Source organism: Myotis yumanensis, unplaced genomic scaffold, assembly GCF_028538775.1.
Source record: "Myotis yumanensis isolate MYYU_CA2020_CCGP unplaced genomic scaffold, mMyoYum1.0.hap1 SCAF_12, whole genome shotgun sequence".
In the NCBI taxonomy this organism is placed as follows: Eukaryota; Metazoa; Chordata; class Mammalia; order Chiroptera; family Vespertilionidae; genus Myotis; species Myotis yumanensis.
In genome coordinates this window covers 37,040,367-37,052,485 of record NW_027223763.1, presented here as the reverse complement: position 1 = coordinate 37,052,485, position 12,119 = coordinate 37,040,367, and the positions used below count along the sequence as shown (strand labels likewise).

At 38.0% G+C, this 12,119-nt stretch overlaps 1 protein-coding gene across 3 annotated transcripts in view; it reads left to right on the top strand.

Moving 5' to 3' along the window:
* The window catches only part of CEP78 (centrosomal protein 78), a 29,037-nt gene extending 25,286 nt beyond the window's left edge, over positions 1–3,751 (top strand). For 2 of the 3 annotated variants that reach the window (XM_070431460.1, XM_070431458.1), the window contains 4 exons: positions 805–971; positions 2,075–2,246; positions 2,542–2,589; positions 3,130–3,751. In XM_070431460.1, coding sequence (XP_070287561.1) covers positions 805–971; positions 2,075–2,246; positions 2,542–2,589; positions 3,130–3,690 — 948 coding nt within the window. In that variant the 3' untranslated portion in view covers positions 3,691–3,751. The remainder of the gene's footprint in view (positions 1–804; positions 972–2,074; positions 2,247–2,541; positions 2,590–3,129) is intronic. The other variant, XM_070431459.1, reaches the window with a different exon arrangement.
* The last annotated feature ends 8,368 nt before the right edge of the window (positions 3,752–12,119 follow it).

The window sequence follows — 12,119 nt, the reverse complement described above, 5'->3', positions numbered from 1 at the left end:
AGCACCTGCTTATATAAGGCAAAGATGGATCATGAACAAAGCAGTCCAAGAGATACTGGAATTGGGCTTACATGTGGTTTTAAATGAACAGATGATGAGGGAGAGGCGTGCAAGGGAGTAAATATTTTAAGAAGCCAAGGAGAATATTGGTAATCATACAGTTAATAAATTGGGTATGGCTTAGGACTTTTAAACTTGCACAATTAATATTTTTCTCATTAAAATTAATCTTTAACATTCAACAGTTATATTCCTTGTCAAATTTGACTCTGTATTTTATTTTCTAATTTAAGGGAACCCTTAAGCAGCTAATTCTCTAATGTAAAATGAGGATCCATTGTGAATTTAACCAGTTAAAAATGTGATCTTCGAAAAATCATTAATAAAACAATAATTTTTGTGTGTGTTTTTTAAAATATATTTTTATTGATTTCAGAGAGAGGGAGTGATAAAAACATCAGTGATGAGAGCAAATCATTGATCGGCTGCCTCCTGCACACCCCCTTCTGGTGCTCAAGCCTGAAACCCAGGCATGTGCCCTGACTGGGAATTGAACTGTGACCTCCTGGTTCATGGGTCAACGCTCAACCACTGAGCCTCACTGGCTGGGTGATAATTGTTTTACTTATATACTACCTAAGTGTTATATAAGAAACTCTATTGAGTGGCTCTGGGTTTTGATAATTGTCTTCTGTTGGTGGAGAGTTAGATTAATTACAAATTTATTGCAATTTTAAATATTTAAAAACTTTTCTTTTGATTACAGAGAAAATCATGTCAGATATTTTCAATCTTCTTTTATAGCTTGAACATGAAAATGCCCAGTTAAGAAATATAAATTTTTCTTTGTCTGAAGCCCTGCATGCACAGTCATTGACAAACATGATCCTGGATGATGAAGGTGTTTTGGGCAGCATTGAGAATTCTTTTCAGAAGTTCCATGCTTTCTTGGATCTCCTTAAAGATGCTGGGTTAGTTAATTTCTCTCCATGGCATTCAGCTTTTTGCAACTATAATGGTAGTTTTTGCTAAGGAACTTCGGCAGTTTTCATCACTTCCATGTTCATATTTAGTGCATAATTATAGGTAGTGTACTTAATTTTTTTTAAATGAGGAATTACATTTTAAAAGAAATGCAAAATGGTGAACCTGCTTTGGTAGAGCAGAAGAGCCCATTATAAAAGAGTAACCTGTAAATAAAATAATTAGTAAGTATAGTTTTGGGTAAAGACTAAATTAAAGGTAATTTGAATTGGAAAATACTCCAGAAGGCATAGGAATTTCCCTACCTTTTATTCATTTTGCTTGTTAAATAAAGTTAAATTTATTTTTGTCCTACACATAAAAATTATAACTAATCAGCAGGCCATATATAGATCAGTGGTTCTCACCTGGGTGTGATTTTACTGAAAGAAGATGCCAAAAGAGAGAATGAGAGGTTGATAATTGATGGAGTAATGTTTGTGGGTGTATGGGTTGGTGTTGGGAAGGAAGGAACACACACATTCTTGGAAACTGTAGGGAAGAAAGGTGGTAAAGAAGTGTGGGAAGATGGTGATGGAAGGAGACTTGACTTGGGTTGGTGAACACATAGTACAGAGTACAGATGATGTGTTGTGGAATTGTGCACCTGAAACCTATATAATTTTGTTAACCAGTGTCACCCCCAATAAATTCAATAAAAATAAATAAAAATAAAACCATGACCCTGGGAAAAGATTGTTTTTTAAGTGTGGGAAGAGAGGTGAGAGATGAGGACTAGGTACATGGTAGGTGCTGAAGCTATTAGTGAGACAGTGTTTAAAGTGGAGTGGTAATAGGTAAGGAAATAAAATCAAATAGGGGTTAACACATTGTTGAAGAGAGAAAGAAACTTAAAGGATTGTATGATCTTTGTAATCCCAGAACATGAATATTGCGAGGTCTAAGAACTTGGGAAAGATAGAGGCTTATAATCTGGAGTAGGATATTGGCTTTTAAGACTGGAGAAGTGTTTCATAAGTACAGGTATGGGGGAATCTAAGCTGCTTTTACGTGACTATAGTAACCCTTGCCTTTTCCTCCTTTTGTCCAGGCTTGGGCAGCTTGCCTCAGTAGCTGGTATAGATCCGTCAGATTTTCATTTACTAGGTTGTCCCCAGCTGCATTCCACTCTCACTGGTCCACCTAAAGAAGAAAAGAAGGCACTTGAAGAAGAAAAAACAGAATCAAAGCAGAATGCCGTAGGACAAATGCAAAATATCCAAGTAAGTGAACAGAATAAGAGTGCTTAGCAAAAAGGGAGTTACCAAGTCAGAGAAAATAACAGTAATCTGTCTTAGTTCACATGCTTGGGAGCTAGAAGCCTCATTGGGGTCCTTTCTAAATCTGAGATTAGTAAATTTGTGCCCATTTCATCATATATTGTTATATATAAGAAAACTGAAAGTTCTTTTGAAAATTTATGACTTAAACTATCTTCAGTGAAAGAAATGAAACATTAGAGAATATATTCTAAATTTTAAATTGTATAAATATCTATTCTATTCGTATTTCATCTAGGTTTCTATTTGTATGCAGTCAGCTTACAATGAAGGAACACTAATGAAGGTACAAGTACTAATACAGATAATTATTTAAAATAAGTGAGCCAGATATAACTAGTAGACAATATATTACCCACTTATGGGAACAGGGAAAAACCTGTCTGCTTTTCCTCTACCTTACATGGAGCCCCCTACTTGGAGCCCCCGTCTCCCGTCTTCAGCTGGTCTCAGACTGGTCGTAGGGACTGACAACTTGAGAACACAGTCTCGTCACATAGTGGATACTGCTTACATGTGGCTGCAAAATAGAAAAGAAATTAATTTTCTTAGGGAATAGAGTTTAGTATTTCTAATGAAGGAAAGGGAAATGGGTGGTTACCCCCAAAACAAGAATCTGAAAACATAGTGGACATAGCCTTGGATACAGCAAAGTTAAGTTGGGAATCACTTGGCAAGATATAATTAGAAAAAAAAAACTGTTTCTAAAATCTTCTAAATGATCCATTAATAAAATCAGAGACTAACATTGACATTTAGGACTCTGCTTTTTAATGGTTGGCTTTGTTCATTACTGAATTTCTGTCTTTTCTTTTTCCCCCTCCAGTTTCAGAAAATTACGAGTGATGCTACAATTCCTTTGCCTCTCGACTCCTTGCAAGTCCAAGTTCCTACTCAGGAGGACTTAGAAACTTCCAAAGACAACGTGGGAGTCGAAGCCACTGAGCAGCGGCAGGAGTCTCTGGACGGATTCGTTGGTAGAACATGTTCTCCTTCAGCAGACGGGATTTCTGGACCTGGAAGTCAAAGAAAAGACGAGTTGTCTAGAAATAGCAGATCCTCTTCAGAGAAAATAACCAAAACAGGTGAATATACCAAAAAACACTCTGCTAAGAAAAAACACGGAAAGGACCTATATTCCCACTCTGACTCATCTGTAAACTGGAAAAGCAAACGAATAGAGCATGATAGCTCTTTGGTTAATGAACCAATTAAAAGTGAGTCTTTGAAAAATCACATTTCTGTCAAGAAAGAAAGTAGAATAGTGACTGTTTCATCCAAGAGAACTAAAAGTAAATTCAATGTATTAGAACATTCTGAAAGTGATACCCTTGGATCTGATTTTGAATTTCAAGAAAGCATTCATACTCTATCACGCCTGACATAGGTTTAAATCTGTTGAAATTATGTATTTGCCTTAAAATTTTAATAAATTTCTTATGTTTTCATTATGGCATATGGTGTTTTAAATATGGAACTGGAAGCCATTAGAGAAAGATGTATCTATTCTTTTCAGTATAATGAACCTTTTGGTGTATATTTCCTATTGCTACTTTGCACCATTCACTCAACAAGTATATACAATACTATTACTGTTTTTAGCAATGAACAAAACAAAGCTTTGTCCTATGGAACTAGTCCTCTACGGAGTGAGAAAAAAATTAGCAAAGCAGGGTAAGGGAACTAGAAAGGGATGGGAGTGAATAAATGGAATCGTTTTACCATTTGGTTAAATGTGGAAACATTATAAATTGCATGGCCAAAAGCCATTGATGCATCCTAATTCATAATATCCAGAGCAGCATACACTTAAGTACTTAACTAGGTTTATGGATTATGGCAACCCTATGGTAGGGAATTGTTATTATGTCCATTCTGTAAATGAGGTGCATTGCCCAAAATTACAGGGCTGAAATAAGTTGTAGAGCTGGGTTCTGAACCAGAATCCATGCTCTTAATCACTTTGTCATCCTATTTCCTTTTTAAGAGAGGAAGGGCTTGAGGAAGACATTAAGAGAAAAGCCATTAGAAGCATAAGAAGAGCAAGAATGGGGCTATCTGCCTGTACATTCCCCGGCTGGGGAGGACTTCTTAAAGGAGTATATGAACACAGGTCTCTGAACTAAATTATGCCTCCCTGGTAAAACGTGTGTAGTAAGTCCTTAGTTAAAACAGATTGACTTGAGAAGGAAGATCTGAGAAAAGATAGAGTGTCAGAAGGTTCTGCCTGATGGTTATCAGAAGAGCTACTACAATGCCATGTAGTTTATAATTATGAATTGAGTGTTATAGGAATAAAACAATGAACAAGAACAAGTTGTAGTCTTGGCCCTTTATCAATAGAGTGAGAGGGGAAGACATACAAGCAGATGTCTTAATACAGCATGTTACATTCTATGAAGAGAATACTTAGGGAATTTATTTATTTTTTATTTTATTTTTTTTTAATTATATCTTTATTGTTCAGATTATTACATTAGTTACTCTTTTTTCCCACCATAACTCCCCTCCACCCAGTTCCAACCCCACCCTCTGCCCTCACTCCCCACCCACTGTCCTCATCCATAGGTGCACGATTGTTGTCTAATCTCTTCACTCACCCCCACACCCCTTTCTCCCCCCCCCAAGAATAGTCAGTCCGTTCCCTTTCTATGTCCCTGATTCTATTACAATCACCAGTTCATCAGATTATTTATTCACTTGATTTTTAGATTCACTTGTTGATAGATGTGTATTTGTTGTTCATAATTTGTATCTTTACCTTTTTCTTCTTCTTCCTCTTCTTACAGGATACCTTTCAGCATTTCATATAATACTGGTTTGGTGGTGATGAACTCCTTTAGCTTTTTCTTATCTGTGAAGCTCTTTATCTGGCCTTCACTTCTGAATGATAGCTTTGCTGGATAAAGTAGTCTTGGTTGTAGGTTCTTGGTATTCATCACTTTGAATATTTCTTGCCATTCCCTTCTGGCCTGCAAAGTTTCTGTTGAGAAATCAGCTGACAGTCGTATGGGTACTCCCTTGTAGGTAACTGATTTTCTTTCTCTTGCTGCTTTTAGGATTCTCTCTTTGTCTTTTGCTCTTGGCATTTTAATGATGATGTGTCTTGGTGTGGTCCTCTTTGGATTCCTTTTGTTTGGGGTTCTCTGCGCTTCCTGGACTTGGAAGTCTATTACTTTCACCAGGTAGGGGAAGTTTTCTGTCATTATTTCTTCAAATAGGTTTTCAATATCTTGCTGTCTCTCATCTTCTGGCACCCCTATAATTAGGATGTTGGTACGCTTGAAGCTGTCCCAGAGGCTCCTTACACTATCTTCATATTTTCGGATTCTTTTTTCATTTTGCTTTTCCGGTTGGGTGTTTTTTGCTTCTTCGTATTTCAAATCTTTGACTTGATCCTTGCGACCCTCTGGTCTGCTGTTGGGAGTCTGTATAATATTCTTTATATTTCAGTCAGTGTTTGCTTAATTTCTAGTTGGTCCTTTATCACAACATCAAGGGTCTCATTAGATTTCTTGAGGATCTCACTACATTTATCGGCGGTCTTACCAGTCTTTTCGAGGGCTTCTAAACAGTTCTTTAAAGACCTTAAAAGTGTGGTTTTGAACTCTATATCCAACAGTTTGCTTTCCTCCAATTCTGTCGTTTGTGTCCTGTTTCTTTGTCTCGGCATTTTTTTATGCTTCGCTGTGTCGATAGAGTGCCTTTCTGTGCTAAGCGTCCCAATTACCTAAGGTAGACACTCTTGGTGCACCCCCTTGTGGGCTTTGTGCACAGTCTTGTTGTGGTTAAGCCTTGATTGTTGTAGTTATCACTGTGAGGAATTGACCTCCCGGTCAATTGGCTGTGAGAATCAGCTGTGTCTGCGGTGGGAGAACTTCTGTGCTGGAGACACCCCTCTGGGGCTAGACTTGCTTCGATGGGGCTTTGGTGCTCACTGAGTCTGCCTCCTGAGTCTACTTAGGGAATTTAGCCAGTGTTTGAGGAAGGAGAGAGAGCTGTGGGACCAAGAAAGGTCATCTAAAGAATCAGCCTCCAGCATTAAAAAAATGGGGAACCCTGAGATCCAGAGTCCATTCGAAGATTAAAAAAAAAAAAATACCTAAGCTAAATCTTAAAACATTTGTTGGAAACTGGTAAACGTGATGAAGGGAAAGGATATTTCAGGTAGAGGGAACAGCATAAGCACAGGTACAGAGCCATGGTGTGAGAGTGGTATGTTTGGGAAACCACACCTACAAGTAGTTTAGAATAAATGGAGCGTCATCTGTCAGTGGCAAGTGGTACTAAAGTAAACAGTGGAGAGAGTGAGCAAGCCTTACAATCCCTGTTGCACAGAGCTGGTTCTCTCAAGACGTGAGCTAATCCACAGGATTAAAGAATGGAAATAACATGTTCGGGTTTGCATTTTAGATCGTTAGCTTCAATGTGGCATATGAATTTAAAGAAATATGGAGATTAATTATGCCACACTCTCTCTCCTGAGGAACATTGTTTTGTAAGTGGGATTTAAACACTTCCACTTCTTCTCCTCTCTGGGTTTCGGGCTGAGCCCTAGTAAGGGGCATGCAGGAAGCAGCCAATCGATGATGTTCCTCTCTCATCGATGTTTATATCTCTCTATCCCTCTCCCTTCATCTCTATCAATAAAAAAATATTTTAAAAGTTTTTTGGACAAAAAAACCCATGATGGATCTACTGGCATGTTATTACAATTAATGAGAAAGCTTAGTAAGGAGACAGCATAACACCAACTCCAATATCAAAAACTCCCATTTATCTAGAAATATAGTTAACAAGAAACGTAAGGCCTATATGAATAAACATTTATACTGAAGGATATAAATAATGGAGTGGCATGCATGTTTCTCTATGAGAAAACCCAACATAATATAGTAGTTCTACCGAGTTAGAAATTCAAAGTAATTTCATACAATCATAGCAAGGTTTCTTAAAGCGAAGTTCATCTGGAAGACATAGAGCACAACATAAATTTTGAATAGATGTCAAAGCAGTCCACAGGGCCAGGGTAAATTAAATAGTGTGGTATTGGCACAGGAATAATCAGTAGGTTCAAGGCATAAACAGCCCTGGCTAGAGCTGTTTATGGATAGAGCGTTGGCCTGGAGACTAAACGGTCCAGGGTCCGATTCTGGTCAAGGGCACATACCTTGGTTTCAGGCTCAATCCTAGTAGGGACATGTACAGGGTGCAGCTAATCGATGTGTCTCTCTCACATTGATGTTTCTCTCTCTGTCTCTCCTCCCTCCCTTCCACTCTCTAAAAATTAATGGAAAAATACCTTTCGATGAGGATTAACAAAAAAAATTGGTTTTAAAGCACAGAACAGAGCATCCAAGAACAGAGCAGTGTATATGTATGAGAATTCAATATTTGAAAGACAGCATTACAAATATGTAGGGAAGGATTGAACCATTCAGTAAATTATGTTGAGATTATTGACTGGAAAAAATTTTATTCTTTCATACCATGAACAAGAAATAAAATCCCAGTGAATTAAACATGGAAATGTAAAAATAACTAGATGAAAATATCAGAAAAAAATAAATGTGGGGTGAAGACCTTCCTAAGCAAGACACAAAACCCAATATCCATGGGGGAAAAAAGACTGATAGTTTTTCTTATCTTTAAATTCTTTATTAGTTAAGGAATTACAAATGTGTCCTCATCCCCCCCAAGACTGATAGTTTTGAATACATTTTAAAAATGTGATCTGTACACAAATATAAATAAGAGGCAAAAGATTGGGGAAATATGTGAAATATAACAAGGTTAAAGATTCTTAATATAAAATGCACCTGCAAAACAAACAAGGGATATAAAAATCTGTAATAATAAAAGCGTCATATGCAAATCAACCAAACGGGTGGAACAGCAGAACCACCATCCAACCACCCTATGACACCCACTGGCACCAGGCCAGCCAAGGTGGGTGCGATGTGATTGGTCGGGGGGGCCCCGCCATGGCCCCACAATCACCCTGCAGAGGGAGGCCCAGGCCACTGGCCAGTGAGGTGATCAATTAGGGGGCTCCATGATTGCCCCAAAGAGAGAGACCCAGGCCACCCTCTGCGGGGCAATTGATTGGGGGGGGTGGGGGGGGGTCTGTGGAACCAAGGAACTGGGGTGTGTGGCGGCAGACGCACAGGCAGCGCCAGGCCAAGGCAGGTGCTGGCAGGGGTCAGGGCTGTGAGGCAGCTGGGGCTGTGAAGGCCTATGCTTGCACGAATTTCTTTCATCGGGCCTCTGGTATTTTTATAAAAAGGAAGACCTATAAACAATATATAAAAACATTTAACTCCATAAGCAATCAGGAAAATTCAAATGAGATGCTATTTTTCAATCCATTTGGAACAGCAGATTTTAAGGATTGGTAATTGCTAGTGCTGGAGATAATGTGAGGAAATGAGCACTCCGTCATTGTTGAGGGAAGTATAAATGGATACAGTTTTTGGGTGGACAATTTGGCAGTGTACATCAATATTTAAAGTGGGTTTAGCCCTAGTTGGTTTGGCTCAGTAGATGTCAGCCTGCGGACTGAAAGGTCTAAGGTTCAATTCCGGTCAAGTATACATGCCCAGGTTGTGGGCTCGATCCCCAGTAGGGGGCATGCAGGAGGCAGCCGATCAATGATTCTCATCATTGATGTTTCTATCTCTCTCCCTTCCTCTCTCTCTATAAACCAATAAAAATATTTCTTTAAAATAAATGAAGTGTGTTTAGCCTCTGATTAACAACTCTGATTCTAAGCATCAAGCCCAAAGAAATATTCACACAGTGTCCTAAGAGTCAGGTATAGAAATGTATATTGAAGCATTTTTTTAAGAAAATAAAAATTAGAAACAATAAAAAGTGTGGAATCTGTTGGATTAGTACATACTAAGTCCTACCATGCAATACTCTGCAGCAGACAAAATAGTAGCTCTAAGGTATGGACGTGAAATATTTGTAAGACATGCTGATATGAAAAACAAGTTTCATAATGAGATCACACATTCCTGTTCAGATTTATATGATTAAAACCTTTTTACATACACATAGCATTCATGTGTCTGTGCACCCAGAAAATAGTCCATAATAACACATATCAGGCTGTTGACAGTTTCCTCTGATGAAGGCCATAGGATTGTGAGATGAGGAAGGAAAGGGGCTTTTCATATTTAATACATTTACTTCTAGGCTGTTTGATTTTTTTAAAAATAAGGATGTTTTTATGGATGACAACTTTCTAAATTCCTCTTCACCGAAAACTTGGGAAAGATAAACATATGTTATTCCATATATTCCATGTCCATTTAATTTTTAAAATGTGTCTGTCCTAATATCTAAATGAAAATGAGTTAATATATAACCTCCTCTCCCAAGCGTGGTACCCCTGAGGTGTCACTGCATAGTATGTTTAACTTTTTTTTTTAACCACAACGACAATAAAATTATATCTTATACAAAGTAAAAGGTAATTGTCCTGGCCCACTCCTACCTTGTGCTTACATGTAATAAGTGTAAAATGTCATCAAACCATTCTTACTGTACTTGTACTGATTCACTCTACTCTCTGTTCTATTTCATTCCTTTAAAGAAAATTCTGTTTGCAGTCCACTAAGTAGGTTTCACAATCCACTAATGGGTCATGTCCTGTGGTTTGAAAACACTGGCCAGAGTGCTTCAAACATTTACTTGCTCCGTTTATCCCTGACAAAACTGTGCAAGTCTTTCCCACGCTTGCTCTGTTATTTTGTGGCTGAAAGACGTTCTCCATCTGTACATTACATCCAAAGCCCAGCTTTCTTGAGCTCCGTAACTCTCAAGTCTTAAGGCAATTTATTTTAAAATCCTTTCCTTACACTAAAAGCCTGTGTTTTCAAATTGACACATCTGCAGAACTCTAAAATATAATTTGGTCAGAGTTAAAAAGCAAGAAGACAAATGTCCCGTGACTTAAGGCTGTGACGAGGCAGCCACTTGTGGCTGTTCACAGGCACATAATGTACTAAGTGGTTGAAAGGGCTTGACCTAATGCCCGTGCTCTCTTAGGACAGTTTGTAACTTTTCAACCAGTTGGTGAATTGCAAACACACCAACCAAGTAGATAAGGAGACCTCCTATAGATTAAATAATCATTAACTTTGTTATTGAGGGACAGGTGAGGATTACTTAATGTCTTAGAAAGATAGTCATTAACGTCCTTGAAATGTGGAGGAGGCTTTTATCTAAAAATAAAAATATAAAAAATGAAAAAAACTTCACAAATCTTAAAACTAGATAATCCCAGGTCAGAATCCTAAATGATAACATCTGAGTAGGCTTTGAAAACACTAAAATCATGTGGAGAGAATAGGAGAGATGCTTAAGGGTACAAAGTTGCAACAAGTAGTAAATAGGTCACAGATCTAATGCATGGTATAGTGAATATAGACAACAGTCCGTGATAATCATCAAATTTGCTGAGACTAGATCTTCATTATTTCAACCACTAAACAGAAATAAGTATGTGATGTGATAAAGGTACTAACGCTACAGTGGCAATCATATTGCAATATATAAATGTATCAAATCAACATGATATATGGCTTAAATTTGCAATGTTGTATGGCAAATAATTTTAATTAAAAAAAAAAACACACAAACACTAAAACCCATTTCCTAAACACCTCTGTTTTCTTTATACCAAAGTCAAACTTCACCTAAATCTTTCTTAAGAGTTGAGTGCCTCATTGTATAGCAGGTAGGAGACACTTCCATACATTATTCCAAGATTTGAAAACCTATAAGGCAGCGGTTCTCAACCTGTGGGTCGAACGACCCTTTCACAGGGGTCGCCTAAGACCATCGGAAAACACATATATAATTACATATTGTTTTGTGATTAATCACTATGCTTTAATTATGTTTAATTTGTAACAATGAAATTGGGGCTCACCACAACATGAGGAACTGTATTAAAGGGTCGCGGCACTAGGAAGATTGAGAACCACTGCTATAAGGGGTCAGAGGTGTTCTCTTTTTAACCATGGATCTATCAGTCACACCCTGGGACAAGCCAGGCTTCCAGTCAAGTGAACTGTTGGCTGTTTTGTGATGAGTGGCCAGGAGAGCAAATGTGAGTCTATGACACATGTTTTTCTTGATTTCCTGGTCTTTATGGACATTTGAGCTCACACCATTTTCTCAAGTTGCCCTCGTCTCCAATCTACTTAATATAATAACTATATGTTTAAATGGGCTAATGCCTCAAAAAGTTTTGTGGACTTCTCATTTTTGTTTTTAAAAGTTAAATATTTGAATCTTTAAATAACTTTTTGCAGAAATCATTCCTTTTAGAATGAAGTCCAAGTCTTTAAGCCTAGCTGTTAAATACAATTGGCAAGACAAAGCTTCTGTTTTTCTCTCAGTGACAGGAGATTTTCCCCGAATCTTTTACTAGGGGATGACACTTTGAGACCTTCAACTTCAGGTTAAACTAAAGCTTCAGGCCTAAGACTTTCAATTGTCTGTGACTTGGCCAGGCTTTTCAAGTATTTCCTTTTTTAAACAGGACTGGGATTGAACTTTACACTAACCTGAGTTAAATCTTCAGGATTTACAGATATTATAGTCACTTAGGGTTTTTCCATGTTTGGTCAGCTTGAAACCCATAATCCTCTACAATGAAAGGATGCCTCTCCGCCTGATTACTTCTCCAGGTTGCCTGTCATGTCCCTGGTCTCCCTCCAGGAAAGTGCAATGCCCTAGGCCTTGGGGTTAGAAAGCCTTGGCCTTGCAGGTCGCTGGCCTTCGTGTCTGCAGTAGCTTGTG